At 38.2% G+C, this 15505-nt stretch overlaps 1 protein-coding gene across 2 annotated transcripts in view; it reads left to right on the top strand.

Moving 5' to 3' along the window:
- The window catches only part of LOC131435017 (uncharacterized), a 425332-nt gene that overhangs the window by 223326 nt on the left and 186501 nt on the right, over nt 1-15505 (top strand). Inside the window, exon 6 of one of the 2 annotated variants that reach the window (XM_058602473.1) lies at nt 9658-10821. In XM_058602473.1, coding sequence (XP_058458456.1) covers nt 9658-10821 — 1164 coding nt within the window. Of the gene's footprint in view, nt 1-9657; nt 10822-10951; nt 11756-15505 lie in introns of those variants that run through there. The other variant, XM_058602474.1, reaches the window with a different exon arrangement.

Here is a 15505-nt window from a genome sequence, read left to right as displayed (position 1 = left end):
TTTCCAACAAACTATTTCCATGTCACCCCAGCCCCTTCAGAAATGCCTGCGGCATGGTTGCAAATAAACACGCGAATCAAAGCAATCTCTGAACTCCGAAGTAGTCGTGATCTGTCGTGATAAATGTTGACAAAGAGACACAGTTAAAAAAAATGTGAAATTTTCACTCGGAATAAAACAGTTCGTTTGTGTGAGTTTAGTTGAATGAAAGGTTAATTTGACGAATATTGATTGACATGTACTTTCCGTCCAGAATTTCATCGGTGTTCCAGCGGATCGATTGTACGGGGACGGGCAGTAGCAGTTACTCGTACACCCGGCGGAAATAATGATTACCAGACAACAACCGGCAGGAGATACTTCACCGGAAAAATATCACCCCGAACCTCACCACCCGCTGTTTGTGTGTCTGTGTGACGTGACGGGGAGGGATTTTCCTGTGAACATGAGCACGCATGTCGCATTCGGTTGCGGGGACGAGCCAACAAACAAATCAAGCGGCTTTGAACCTGGTTTGCTTGCGACCACCAACCAAGCGAATCATTCCGAGCCGCGGGTGACATTTTCCGGCTTTGATTTCTTACCCTGACGAATGGAATCACCGATGTCCCGATGTCCCCCGTCTTCGTGGAAAGCGATTTACCGAGCAAATGAACTTTCCGCAAACGGTACAGCAGAGCAGTCAGTACAACACGGGGACTGATGAGGTCATTTTTCGGTTTTAGATCACAGAAATGTTTATCAGGGAGAAAGAACCAACGTTTCAAAACGAATCAAAGAAATAAATATCTTTAAAAATCGGATTACTCTTTTTCCATTTGAGCTTCAATTGCGGAACAGTTCTTCCCGGTTTGACTATAACTATGATGGCAGGACCAGAAGTAGCATAAGTTTCCAAATTATTCCCGGTACACGTAATTAAGTTGGTCCCAATGTTTACCAAATGAAGCTAACCTGTTCCGGTAACGGTCCAAGGCATGCTGCCATCGAAGATAAACTTTGGCGTCATTCTGTTCCAGTGACTTTCTTGCGTCGGTGTTGCGATGACAGAAAAGACCACCAAAGATGACGGAATAAATAAGACCCCTCACCGTGGTACGTTCGGTCCTATTTGTGTTGCAGATGAGTTAATTTCGAATGCGTTATTTTCTTGCTTTGATACGGTGGAAACTGGCTGCGAAACGATCTAACCGGCAAAGCACTTGTCGTTTGAGTAAACTGGCAATAAAGTTGTAAGAACTCGACATTATTGGTTCCAGTTATTTTTAATCTTAGTTGCTAGAGTACATTGAACTACTAGTGCACAATAGCAGTTTTACTTGACCCGTTTGATAGACACGGTACAATTCTCGATGAACATTGGACTAGGTTCTAAACTTCTAAGTGCAAGTGACAATTTCGCTTTAAGGGCTGAGGACAGTACCTGTAAAGTGGTGGTTTTTTTTTGCTATTTTCTCGTTTCAAAATAGGAAACGGTTTTTCTAGGAAACGGTGCAGAATATAGAAAAACTCACCTAATAATGTCTTCGAAATTTAGTTGAGAATATTTTGTGAAATTTTCAGAATGATTCATTGAGTTTAGCGGTCGTGTTGTATTTTTTTCTGACTGAAGAACTGCTGAAAACGGAAATGACTTGTTCATCGAATATCTCGGCTTTGAAGGCTTGTATCATAAATCTACCGTGACAAAGTCTAGATAATTGAGTTTAGATGCGATTAGTACATAAAAACATATATGTTATCGCGATAAAAAAAAGTCTTGTATTTTTCTGTGAAACAAAGTCAGTTTCAATGCATCCACCATTTTTTTCGTTTTGGTTTCCTGATAGCATTCTGAAAAAAGAGAGAGAAATATAATTGGCTCGACAAGGCTGCTAAACACACAGACATTCAATCTTTGTGAAAGTTGAATATTTTTTCATTGTTCATTGGAATTCATGTAATGTCCAACCCATACGATAGATTAATGTGATAAAACTTCTCATCGAAATAATAAAATGTATGCTGGCAACCCGGTACAGTTTGCTCATATACGAGAGACTACAAGAGAAAAACGATGTGCAAAGGGAATTGAGCGAGCCACGTGGTCGATATAAAACTCAACACGCGACTCTCTGTCCTCAGACCTTGAAGCTTGTTTCAGATAGAATTGGAACAAAGACAATTGCCTGTTTTTCAGTTATTTATTATTGAATTCAAGATCTTTTTCTATACAAATGTAGCGCTTTCTGCATACTTTTATGAAAAAATACGCATGAAATTATTCGTCACGGTTTCGAAGAAATTCTCGAAATTTTCGTGTAACACGGCTCATTAGGCGGCACACACCTTCTTCGTCCATCGTTTTAGCTATCTTATTCCACCAGGTCGTTATCTGATTGATGTCTTTGACAACCTTTCCTTTTGCCTTTTGAAGCTGATAAAATTCCCGACACGTGAGCGCCTAAAACTTCCAAATCCGTCCACCAGGAGCGCCACAATATGAGCAAAAGTTTGTTCCAATTCTAAATGAAGCAAGCTTTATTTACTTTCTTTCTCGATTCTAATGGCGTTTTTCATTGAAAAATATTGGTGGCGTGGATTGCTCTGGTTTTGCACTTTCGAGCAGAAATGGCAATGAAACACCGTCAAAATATTGCATTTTTGCTCGAAAAGGCAAAATCAGAGCAATCCACGCCACCAGTGTTTTTCAATGAAAAACGGCATAACGGTACTCTATATCAGCAATCATTCCTTCTATCAATTTGCATTGAATAACAACTAAAACTATCATCTTTTTTATTTTGCACAGAAGAAATTATCAAAAAAAAACAGAAATATGCCGTGATAATTGAATGGATAAATAAACAAAGAAAAACTGTCATTTGCGCTTAGGGGCTGTGCATAAAAGACGTCACACTTTTTTTGATGATTTTTGACTCCCCATCCCCCCTTTGTCACAAATTGTCACAGAAGCAAAGACACCCCCCCCCCCCCCCTATGTCACATGTCACGAATTCAAAATAAATAAAATTCATCTCAATTCATTCTCAATATGTATGACAAACCATACAAATATGAGGGAAAAATCGATTTATTACATGCTGCCATTAGATTAAAAAATATCCCTAAAACTACAAAATCATCGGAATTATTTTATTAATATCAATTATACAAATTAACAAAAGTATTTGGTTGGAGTTGATGAAACATTTAAATCATCTGTTTCATTCCTCCTAGGGGTACACAGATATATTATTGTTTTAGGTAAAGAATAATATTTCCTTAGTGTAGCATACAGGGCTGAGAAAATAAAGACCAAAACCTCTAGAAAACTAGACCACTGCCGGAGAATCTTTTCATTATCAGTTGATCAGTGAAATTTAAATCACATCGATCAATATCGGTACTGATCTTCCGTCACACAATAAGTAGTGATTTTGAGCTAAAATGATTCTTGATTTGATACGTCTGAAATCGTTGATCTCCCAGCCTTTTGTCGTGAAAACGCCTTACTTTACTATGGGGCGCCTTTTCAAAATTTGCCATATGGAAGAATGGGCAGAACTTAATCGTAAATATCTTGACTTGTATTAATGGCAGCAACATAATTCTTTCACTATTTCATCAAAAATATGATCAGGAATTTAGGATAATATTTTGAACAGTGTGAGATAACCAAAAGCAACTCAAAAATTAAGTTTTCTGAAATTTTTAAAACAACGCGAAAATTCTTTACTTTTGCTTGGGTTTTTCGCGCAAGGACGACGATTTTGAGGTGGTCAGGCACATATCTACAACTGAACGTTATAAAAGGGGAACAGTGGTCGAAAATCGATCATTTCTTGTGCGTTGGATGGAAGCAGACGTCGGGGCGAGAAGACGCATTCGAACAGCGGCATCGGAGAGAGCACCTTCTGCGTGGTTAAAAACCTCAAATGCTCAGGTCGTAGTTCTTATTTGCCTTCCGATCGTCAAGGCGAGAAGACGCATTAAACCAGTTTCGCATCATTTTTCACTGCGGGCAGATGTGTCGGTTTGTTCGCAAAGCTAGTTTCAATTCAAGCAAGAACGATAGCATCAGCTGCTGGTGCTTTGCATTGGAGAGAAAGAAAACAAGAAACAAAAAGTGGACAGCATTATGTAAAATCAATATAATTATCTAAAGAACTATTAAGATTACTTCTTTGCAAATCGAAGGTAGAAATCATCAGTTTAGTGAAAATCCAAAATAATTTGATTTGCTTCGTGCTCTTTCGCTGTGCAAAAATCGTTCGAGATAAATGTTCCGAACTGTGCTAAATATCGTAGAGAATTCCACAGTTTGGTCCTTCTAAAAGGCAGAAATGAATCCTGTATAGCATCTTGATAGTTTCTTTCAATGAAATATGCAAATCCGAAATGAGATAATCGACGTCAAAAATCGTTTCGAATTTTAGTAGTGAAAAGGGGGAAACTTTCGCAATTCACAAAATCGATCAACTATCAATTCAAATTCGCAAGTGTAAAAAAATCGTGTCAGTTTTATTCGTATTCACGACATCCAGTTATGTCTCTGACATTACACACCCGTACTTTTTCAAATGATGTACAATTGAATAAACTACATCAGAATTAGATAAGAGAAATTCTTATGATATACTATTACCAATGCTAGAAAATCAAATTACTGAAAAAATTGTCAATGCATAACTTAAGATAAACCGTTGGAAGGCATCTTTTTCTTTTTTACTTGTATTAGGTAAAATTTATTAATTTCGCTGATTTTATCGCTCCTCCGTGCACTTTTGCTGATCACAACAGAAATGATTTCCTGCATCACTCATTTCCGAATTTACAAGAAGAAGCTTTTACATCAACAAATACACGTTTTCCTATTGAATGTAAATGTTTATTGTGGAGATTTTTTCAGGAAATAGTGCAAAGCAGTAATATAATTAGGTATTTCAAAAATGCGCTCATTGAAAATATTGGACGTCACATTCCAAAAACCTCCCCCCCTCCCCCCTGTCACAAAATGTCACGTTTTATGAGACACCCCCTTCCCCCTTGCGGCGTGACATCTTTTATGGACAGCCCCTTACACGCTCTTTGAAAATAACTCATGGTTTGAGTTGCGATTACTCATAAACGACACGATATGTTAAAATTTGAGTATGGATTTGAGTAATGTAAACTCGTTGCCATGAGTTTTCTCGCATTCATACATTAGAGTAAGCGTTGAGTTTTTAAACATTTGAGGAAAAATATTTCTTGCAGTTCAGAGCGTTTTCATTCTCTGAATATTCTTATAGAAATAATGAATGCAAAAATACGTCGTTTTCCATTGCCGTATCAAGATCCGGTTTTGAAAACATGAATCAGCGTCAATCATCGATATTTTGTGGTTTCAGTTAAGCTTAGTGAAAAGCCCAACATAAGGATATCAAAATAATTCAATTTTGATTCCAAACCGTTCAAAAGGAAACGGTTTTGAATCTCTATTTTGCCCATTCAAAAGAAAGAAGAATAACTTTGTATATGAAAATAACGAAGAAAATTTTCTTCATTTTGAGAGCAAGAAACTCAATTTGAGTTGAATTTACTCAAATTTTGAACAAAATATTTTTTTCCTATTTTGAGTAAAAAAATTACTCAAGTTTTGACAATTTCGTCCCTTGACTCAAAAATGAGTAGACAGGTGGTAACTCAAGTTTAGAGTACGTGCACTTTTTATGAATTTGAGTGATGTGTCACTCAATTTAGAGTTATGTTCAATGAGAGTGTAAGACCTAATCTAATGTTGATCGAGAGTTGATCGGATAGCTGCAGTAGGCTATGTCCATAAAATCTGTCGCCATACTGTTGAGGAGATTCGAAGGAAAAAACTAATTTTTTTAACATAATTTATTTCTAATAAACTTCTTGAAATTTTTGTCTTACTCATATAGAAAGGTTATCCAATTAATGTAAAAAGCGACTTTTGAACGAAAGCCCGGAGGACCTAGTCTCATATACCATTCGAGTCAGTTCGAGATTTCAAAATGTCTGTGTGTGTATGTGACAAATAATGTCACTTGATTTTCTCAGAGATGGCTGAACCGATTTTCATGAACTTAGATTCAAATGAAAGGCCTTATGATCCCACAGATCGCTATTGAATTTTATTCCGATCCAACTGCTGGGTCCGGAATTCTCAGTTTTACAAACTAAGATGCAAATGAAAGGTCTAGAAATTCAATAAAAAGTCCCCGAAAAGTTTATCTAGATCAGACTTTCGGTTCCGGTATTGCAGTGCGATGAGTGAAAAATTTTCAATTTCATGAGTTTTTTTTCAAAAGTCATGGCGAAACGAGGGACAAAATTGTTTGAAAATTACGGGTAAATTCATCTAGTTGGCCTTGTCGGTTGTTAGATATGTAAATCTACTTTTGGACTATTAGAGCAAATTCAGCAGCTAGGAGTTCTATATGGAAGATCTATAATAGAACAGAAACTGGAACAAACGTATCCCCAGTAAGCCGTTCTAGATTTATTTATTTGACCAGTTCTTCTGTCAAATTTGAAACTGGTCTACGATGCCGTTCTATTTTTTGTGTATTTAAAACTCGAGTAAAACACTGCTGGCTGCCAGTTTTTCTTGTTATAAAATCCAGATTTAAATTTTGTAACTGATATAATTTATGCATCTAGAACTAGAACACTACTGAATATGCCCTTAGTCTTCGGTTTTCGCTTCTGAATGCACCGGTAATAGTGACGAAAAGCTACAAAAACGGAACTCACTTCAATTTCTCAGCAACGGTTAAACCGATTTTCATAATTCATGATTCAAATTAAAGCTCTCGGTGTCTTAAAAAATACTGTGCCATTTCATCCAAATCCAACTTCCGGTTCCGAAATTATAGGGCGATGAGTATCAAAACTTTCAAACTGTCATACAAAATTATGCAAAACCGGTACACATCGGTACGGAAGAAGAAAACGCCGCTGCCTAGCACACAGCGTACTTTGTTCATTTTTGTGTAGCGTGCAGGGTTGCCATATTTAAATCTATATTAACTTGACATAACTGATTACAAATTGAATAGTTTATAAAGAAAAATCTTGACAGAATCTCCTAGTGATGTTTTTGAAAATATAAGTAATAGGAGAAAGGCATCATTACACCACTAGGTGGATTAAAAAAGTTTTTGTTTTACTTAAAAAAGACTTTTTTATTTGATTTTTCGGCTAGTTTTTTAATTCTTGAACAAGAATTCTACTTCTTCTTAATTGCATATTTTCCTTCAAGCGATCAATCGACGATTTCTCAGAATATCTTCATCGACACTTTGTTTTGTACAAATTACAGTTTCCGTGCTACACCGCAAAAAGGAGAAAAAAGGTGTAATTCAACAAGAATCGAAATTCTCGTCTAAATATTTTAAGAATGGAATGGTTTTGAGTTCTTTTTTCGTTTTTCCATTTCTCATACAGAAAGGCTATGCAATTGCTGTGAAAACCAACTTTTTAACCGATGCCCGGAGGCCGAATGTCATATACCATTCGACTCAGCTCGACGAACTGAGCAAATGTATGTTTGTGTGTGTGTGTGTGTGTGTGTGTGTGTGTGTGTGTGTGTGTGTGTGTGTATGTAACGAAAATATACACTCACTTTTCTCGAAGATGGCTAAACCGATTTTCACAAATTTGGATTCAAATGAAAGATCTCATAATCCCATAGCCGGCCATTGAATTTAATCCCGATCAGACTTCCGGTTCCAGAGATACAGGATAATATGCACCAAAAAATGGAAAAATATGCATTCAATTATTTCAGAGATGGCTCCACCGATTTTCACAAACTTAGATTCAAATGAAAGGTTGTATGGTCCCATAGCCTGCTATTGAATTTCATTTGGATCCGACTTCCGGTTCCGGAGTTACATGGTAATAGGTGAAAATTAGAGAAAAAATGTGCACTCAATTTTCTCGGAAACGGCTTAACCGATTTTCACAAACTAATTCAAAATGAAAATTTCTGGAATATTTTATTTAGATCAGAGTACCGGTTCCGGAACATAAATGAGCGTGATAAATGGAAAATGACCAATTTCAGGTATATATTTTCACTAACGATGTTTACAAAAAGCTACAAATCCCGTAAAATTGTCTTCTAATTTCGTCTATTTATCAGAACTTGTTAGTTTGTGGGCATATAAACATAATTCCGCACTACTGGTTCCCTGTTCCGGAAGCACCGAAAGTAATGAAGAAAAACTTCAAAAATAGAACTCACTTCGATGCTTGAGCCGATTTCCACAAATCTTGATTTGAATTAAAGTCCATATTGCCGTTAAAGCTACTGTGAAATTTCATCCGAATCCGACTTCCGGTTCCGCAGTTACAGGGCGATGAGTGTCAAAATTTTCAAACCACCATATAGAATGACAATATGTTCAACACCGGTACGTGGTGGTACGGTGGAAGAAGAGAACACAAAACGAACGATGCGTGTTTTGTTATATTGCATACACGCTATAAGGAAAACGAAAGGTTACGAATGTCTGCTACTGGTGTGTGATATTGGTAAAAGACGGAGCCGCGGTTGATAAAAAATTTAGCTCTTTTAAGCTACTATATTAAGTCCGAGCAAATTTTCCTATTTCAATTCAATGTACTGTTGTTTTTACGAATTCCACAGTAATGGTGGAACTAGGTGGATTAAAACAGTTTTTTTTTATCAAATCCTCAAAATTATTGGAGTAGATCTTACGCTTCACAATGGCCCAGAAATTGTCAATGGGACGCAGCTGGGGGACGGGCATAGTCACCGACTTGGGTAGCACATCAGCTGCTCCATCCCCTCACGAGTGCTTCGAGTAGTGGGCCGACGCCAGATTCAACCAGAACACCGCGTCTTCGCTCTTATGATAGTTTTGATGAACGACGCAACTTCCGGCAGGTATTTCCCCGTTCACGGAAAGTCCGGAGCGAATAAAGAGCGACTTTTATTTGCTCTTCTCGCTGGTTGTCAGCCACAGTAGCACCTTCCTGGGGAACTTGGTGTGAGCAGCTCCGAAACCAGAGGACGCGACTTCCGCTTCCTGACATGTACACTTCTAAACGGAGTTTCTTCACTGTTTTTGTCATCACGATTAGCGCTCGACTGATAGAGCTGTCAAATTTAGTCTGCTGAGTCATGGAATACTATGATTGCTGCTACGTGGGTAGTTTCGTCAGTGTGGGTGAAGGTAAATTCACAAAAAATCGGTAGTTTTTGTCCATTATTTTAAACGCTAGTACTTTGAAGAATTTGAATTCTTGAAATCTGAAAAATCTCAATTCTACATCAATTTATGTTGGCTTCGACTTAACAGTTTATGTTGAACTGGTAACACTATTTAACATTTCAACTAAAACCACAAAACAGACGTGAAACAAACGCTGGAAAAATCGAAATTCTGAAATGCCGAAAGAAATAAAATTGCTGAAGAATTGGGCAGAAACATCAGCAGAGAGTAGTCGATGAAGAATTTTGGTACCATCTTTGGATTTACTTGAAACATGTCAAGAACTCGTCTTCTTTGGTGATGTTCTCTATCAGCCGGCCAGTTAAATCCCGTTTTGAAAGTTGCAGTCGAATTGGATTACATAACCGTCATTTACCTTATCCCCTAATTTCTAACGCATTTATCTCTTCCCCTCTCGTTCCAGGAACTCGAAGATCTCTCACCGAAAACACCGAAAAATTCGCCGAAACTCCGCACTGCCGCCACTAATGCGACCACTCGTTTCCCATTCGATCCGCCAAACTCACCGAAATGTGCGTCCAAATCGGCCCACGAAACGCTGTTCAACTTTGACGATTCGCCCAATCCGGTGCGTCGGCCACCGCCGAAAATTTCACCGACCGATTACACTCAGGAACCAGTTCCGCTCCAAGTCCAAGAATGCAACAAAGAAAACCGTCCGAAAACGGTGGCGGAGGTGCATTCCGGCACCGGAACACCAACCAAACGAGCGGCTCACTATAAATCCCGGAAGGATCGATTCATGCAACAACAGCAGCAGCAGCAGCAACATCAAAAACAGCAAAGTGGCAAAGCGTTGAACTCAGCACCGGCTGCTAGCGGTGGGAAGGGTCAAAAGTATGACCCGGACATGACGATGTTCCCATTCGATCGGGAGGCCATCGATTACGATCGGATTCAACGGGAGTGCTTTGCGGTGGAAGAAGAATTTCCCTTCCACCGGAATCGCGACGAATACTGCGACTCCCCGTCGAGGGCGACGATCGATCCGGAAATATTCAGCGACCAATACTCGATCTTCCAACAGTATGCATATCTAACCCAACAGGAGCGCGATGCCCTGGAGCGGACGAATTCGAAACGAAACAAAAAGGATCGGATCGATGCATTCTCACCGAAGAGAAAAGGAACCAATCAGCATCCCATTTCACCACAGCGTCTCTCCAGGTTCGACCAGATCGCGACAAAGTTTGACATGATGCCCTCGAAGTATGACAGCTCAACAAAAGGTCGCACGAAAATGAGTGGAGTGATGGGCGGAGGTGGTGGTGGTTGTGGTGGTCTTCCGGATCTTCGGGTCGATTACTTTGCGGAAACGTCTTGCTGTTCGTCCAGTGATGATCTGTCGACACCGGGGAAAGTGATACCGTCGTCATCGATCGGTTCTTCGGCGGCAGACGGAGGAAAAGCGCATGCGTCCGCGACGACATCGGCTGCCGCTGGATTACGATCGGCCGAACTCGTCGGAGGAGCAGGCGCGTTGGCAACCGGGGCTATAAATGTTACTCCCAATCCGATGGATGGCGCAGTTTGTACGCAACCTCGGGCGACAATAGTCGTACAACAAGTACGTAGTTTTGTCCCTTTTTTTTTGTATTCTCTATTACCACAGAGTGATCCGTTCGAGTGTTGTCCGGTTTGTGTTTGCCTTGGTTTGACCCAAGTTTGTTTATTTTGGTTGTTTTCCGACGGATGGTAATTTGCGACGCGATCGTTCCCGTGCGTCCTCGACACATTGAGATCCTTGAGATTTCTATCGACGGGAAAACGGATCGATTCATCAAATTGATGGATGATGTAGTAAACTCGAAGAAAAACAGTGTACCTCATTGGGATCACTGCCAGATAATTGCGACATTCTGGTTTGAGATCACCACAACAAAGTTTTTCGGGAAATAGAGAAAAAAAATACCAACCGCAGAAAGAAGTGTTTATTTACCGTTCGATCGCGCCAATTTTTCACTCAGTGCCGTGTCCCAGGAGGAGGTAGAGAAAACCGCGATCGACTGATTAACGATGCATGGGTCAGTCGATTCCAGCTGAGCAAAAAAAAAAACGCGTGTTGAAAGTGTTATTTGCAAAGTGAAGTTACTTTCTGCGACAGCTCAACCGGTTCGGCTACTGTGCGGCGGCGGCGATGATATGTTCCAGATGTGAATGCTGTCGCTGAATCCGACCAAGTGAACCGGTGTTTCCTTCCCGGGTGTTGATTATTATTCTTATTGTAATTATTATTAGTAGTAGTGGTGTTGTTGTTGTTTTCGTCGCTGGACCGAACGTGGCTTTGGCGATTTTGCCAGACGGACGCCGCCCGTTCCGCCGTGAATTATTGCGGTGTTATTTTTTCGTGGCTGTGGCACGTGTTGAACGTTCGAACGGTGCAGAGTTATTTACGGCAAGTACTTTTGATGTCCGATAAACTTCCTTGCCAGCGCTGTCTGCAGTCTGTGATCATGAACCGGTTCTTCAAAAAAGTTACCACGCTGCTGAATAATAAAAAGGTAGGAAAAGTCGGAGCAGTTGATGTTCTGCCGGAGAATGCTTGTTTGATACGGGTTTTAGGAACGATTTCTTTTAATGTATGTGAGAAAATTCACACTCGACCGACTTCTAACAACTTGAAATGTAATCGTGTTTTTAAAGCTTCAAATTTACTTAGGAAAAATTAACTGAAAACCTTGAAATTGAAACTGATCCTAAGTATGGCTCAGAAACTGACAGTTCAAAAATGTCATCGGTAAAACTAATACTATGTTCACACTATGAATTAAAACGAGTGTTAACTCTGATTTCATGTTTTAAGTGAAATAACATGTTTTTCCCATGCGTCATTTCAGATTCAGAAACGTCACATTAAAATACGTTTTCCCTGCAATAACGTCCCGTTCCCTGCAATAACGTTTCGAGGTAATAAACCTTCGTGCAATTTACGTGAAATAAATATTGAAAACCAACAACTTACCAAAAGAGGTTTTTTATTCATAGAAGAAAACTGCCAACTGCTGCTGAGTGAAGCATATTGCATAGTTGTTGTCGAATGTTTTACCAAAGATAAACTCAAGATTACGAAGTATCATAAAAACCTATGAAGCATTTTGGGTCACGGTTCGTGAACCGATGAACTGTTTCAGAATATCTGTTGATTGACCCCTCAGTCTGTAAGGTTCAATTATAATGCTGGTATCCATGGTAACCTTTTTATTATTTACAAATAAAACTAGCTAAAAATGGAAACAGCAAAGCACGGGTCGCAGTTGTGTTGTTAACGACTGTGAAAGCCGACCAAAGGATTCAGTAACATTTTTAAAATTTCCTGACAAGACAAAACTGTGAGTAAACATGCAATATGAATTATTACTTATGTATGCAACTTACCATTAAAATTGAAAGCGCTGATATATCTTGTGCTGTTTACATTTTGTAGAACTAAATTGCAATAAGAAAAAAACGATACCCTTCAAGAGGAATTACAGATTGAGAGAGAGGACAAACAAAGACTGCATCGTAAATGTAATCGACTATTGAAATCATTGGAACTAAAAAATACCAACTACGAACAATTAATCAAAAATTCAAGAAAATAACATCTTCCAGATTTAAAAACGATCAAATCATTGAAGCTATTTGAAACAATCCGTTATTGAAGGAATCTTTAGAAAAAATTACTGGTCAAATTTTCAAGCCAATCGGAACAAAACTCTGGAAGTTATGGGCCTTTTTCTTTCCATATCTCATACTGCAAAGAAGCAAGAGTCCGGTGACAGGCCCAAGAGTTTTGCTTCGATTGTTTTGAAAATTTGACAAAGTATTCTTGAAATGTTTTATTATAACAAAATGCAAAAAAAACAAAGATTTCACGGAAATGTTAGACTCTACGCGCTCCCCAAAAAAATTAATTGTTTCTTTCGATTTTATATACAATAAACACTAAACGTATAAACGTTTTTCTCGAAAGCAGGTTTTGAAAGTCCGTGTCCATCGTCATTCAAAAACTATTTCACCAATTTTTTTAAAATTTTGCATACACTTTCTACGTGTAAATTACTAGAACCCTACGTTATTCTTTTCATTGTTTGTTTAAACAACCACCAAAAATAATAAAAACTTAAAAAATCAAACTATTGAAATTTTTGTTGCATTCTTTCAGTTCAAAACCAAGTAAGTTCCCCTTATAGTCAAATGTTATTGTTGTTAGCCTATTGATTTAAAAGATATTTCATTCAGCTGCTTATTTTATTTCTTAGTGTATACACTAACAGAATTTGGGATAATATTTACGTGATAAACAAACTAAGCATTGCTTAGTAACATTCAAGTCGAATGAATAGTTGAAGTTCAAGTCTTTGACTATTGACAGTGAACCGGATTCATCGAGGGGTCGTATTTCGCTGGTACATACAAAATCACCGACTACTCCATCTTGAGTTTATCTTTGGTTTTACTATGCATTCTGTTTGAAGTACTCGTCTCCATTCATTTGGCAATTTGTCCCAAAAATACTGAACTCGATCCTGTAAAAAGAATCATTCCTGAGTAAAATTGTATGCACTTGTTATTTATTACCATAGCTGGATCGACGTTTTGATGATTGGGCTTTGAGCTTCGACGTGAATATTTTTTTTGGTGACAGGACAATTGTTCTGAACAGTAACAGCAAGCTGTGGAATATTTCATAGTTTAGTTTTTTCATCAAACTGCAGTAATAGGGTTAATTGAAAAAAAAATGTTCTTACTAGTGTCAACGGTAGCGGTAGTTTCTGCACCATAGACATTTTTTGCAGTTTGTTTTTAAACAAACTCTATAACAGTGTGCCATGCGTATAACGTAATCCAAGTGTGAACAGTTTTAACTTTATATTACTATCGTTAAAACATGCTATTTTCTACAGGTGTGAATATAGTGATATGAAATACTTTAAATTTGGTGACTTAAGTCAACATCGTGATTGAAATCGAAGTAGTAGGCCTTGCGTTGAGAACACAATCCGTGGAACATAAACCGATAAACCAAAGATAGAGTGGTCGGCGATTTCTTATGTATCATTTGAATCATTAGTCTTTCCAAGCAAAACAACAAGCGTATGATCGCTAGATGCCTCGTAACTATGACAATGGTTGTTTATGTTTGAAACAATGTCAAGTTACAGTATGGATAACGCTCGTATCCGTACTGTATTTTTGACCCAAATACTGCGTACTGCTTTTTACCCTCGAACGTACTGTATTTTTCACAATATAAAATAAATACAGAATTTTAAATCTTTAACGCATCGCATTTCGAATTCCGGCGATACAAAACGTCAGAAAGAACAATGACAGCACGTAGCGAATGTGAATACATAAAAACAATAAAATGTAATGTAATGTGATGCACATATACACTTAAATTTTTTAGCTGAGTCTCGGCAAAAAAATGCCGAGATTCGCACAGCCGAGTAATCAGCAATCATCTCGGTAAAAATAAAATAACTGAGCGTCTCGGCACCCTCAAATTTGACAAACGTCAAATATTGCCGAAATCGCCAGCATAAGATTTACTGTTTGCTCAGTGAAACGTTCGCTGAATTTTCGGCAATCCAATAAAACGAAAAAATGAAAAAAACAAATTACCGAATCATCAGTAATAAAAAATCTAGTCAATTAATTTTGTTTGTAATTTCTAAACATTATAAACACACCATTCAGGATCAAAATTTCATTTTATTAACACTTAAAGGAGGCTTACAAATTTGTTGCCAGTAGTGCTTAAAGCCTCTACCTTAAAACATGTAACATAATAAAAAGTGGCGTTTCCGGATGCGGCCACCTTGAGTCGAGCTGTAAAGATGAAAATAAAAATAAACATACAAAAATTTTCAATATTTAATGATGCATATACGGTCGACTGCGACTGATAAAGTCGCTTTTTATAAAGCGAAACATGTCACTATATTTATTCAATATTTTTACTTGCAAGTGGTTCCACGTTTCTTTGAAGATTATCCATTTTTTCACTCGAGAATTTCATCAGAAAATAATCGCGCAATGCGAAGCGAAAATGTAACGCAGCAATAAATGACAGCTGTCGTGCTGAATCTCGGCAACAGCTAGCGCATATTCCGAAATCTCGGCAAACGTCTCTGCTGATGTCGGCATATCTGTTGTTTACTGATAAATTCAGCAAGCAATTATGCCAAATTTCGGCAAAGTGAAGCATTTTACCGAAATATCAGTGAATGCATTTAACGAAGTTCAGAAACATGCGTATTGAT

Source organism: Malaya genurostris, chromosome 3, assembly GCF_030247185.1.
Source record: "Malaya genurostris strain Urasoe2022 chromosome 3, Malgen_1.1, whole genome shotgun sequence".
Lineage (NCBI taxonomy): Eukaryota > Metazoa > Arthropoda > Insecta > Diptera > Culicidae > Malaya > Malaya genurostris.
This window is presented reverse-complemented; position numbering and strand designations above follow the sequence as displayed.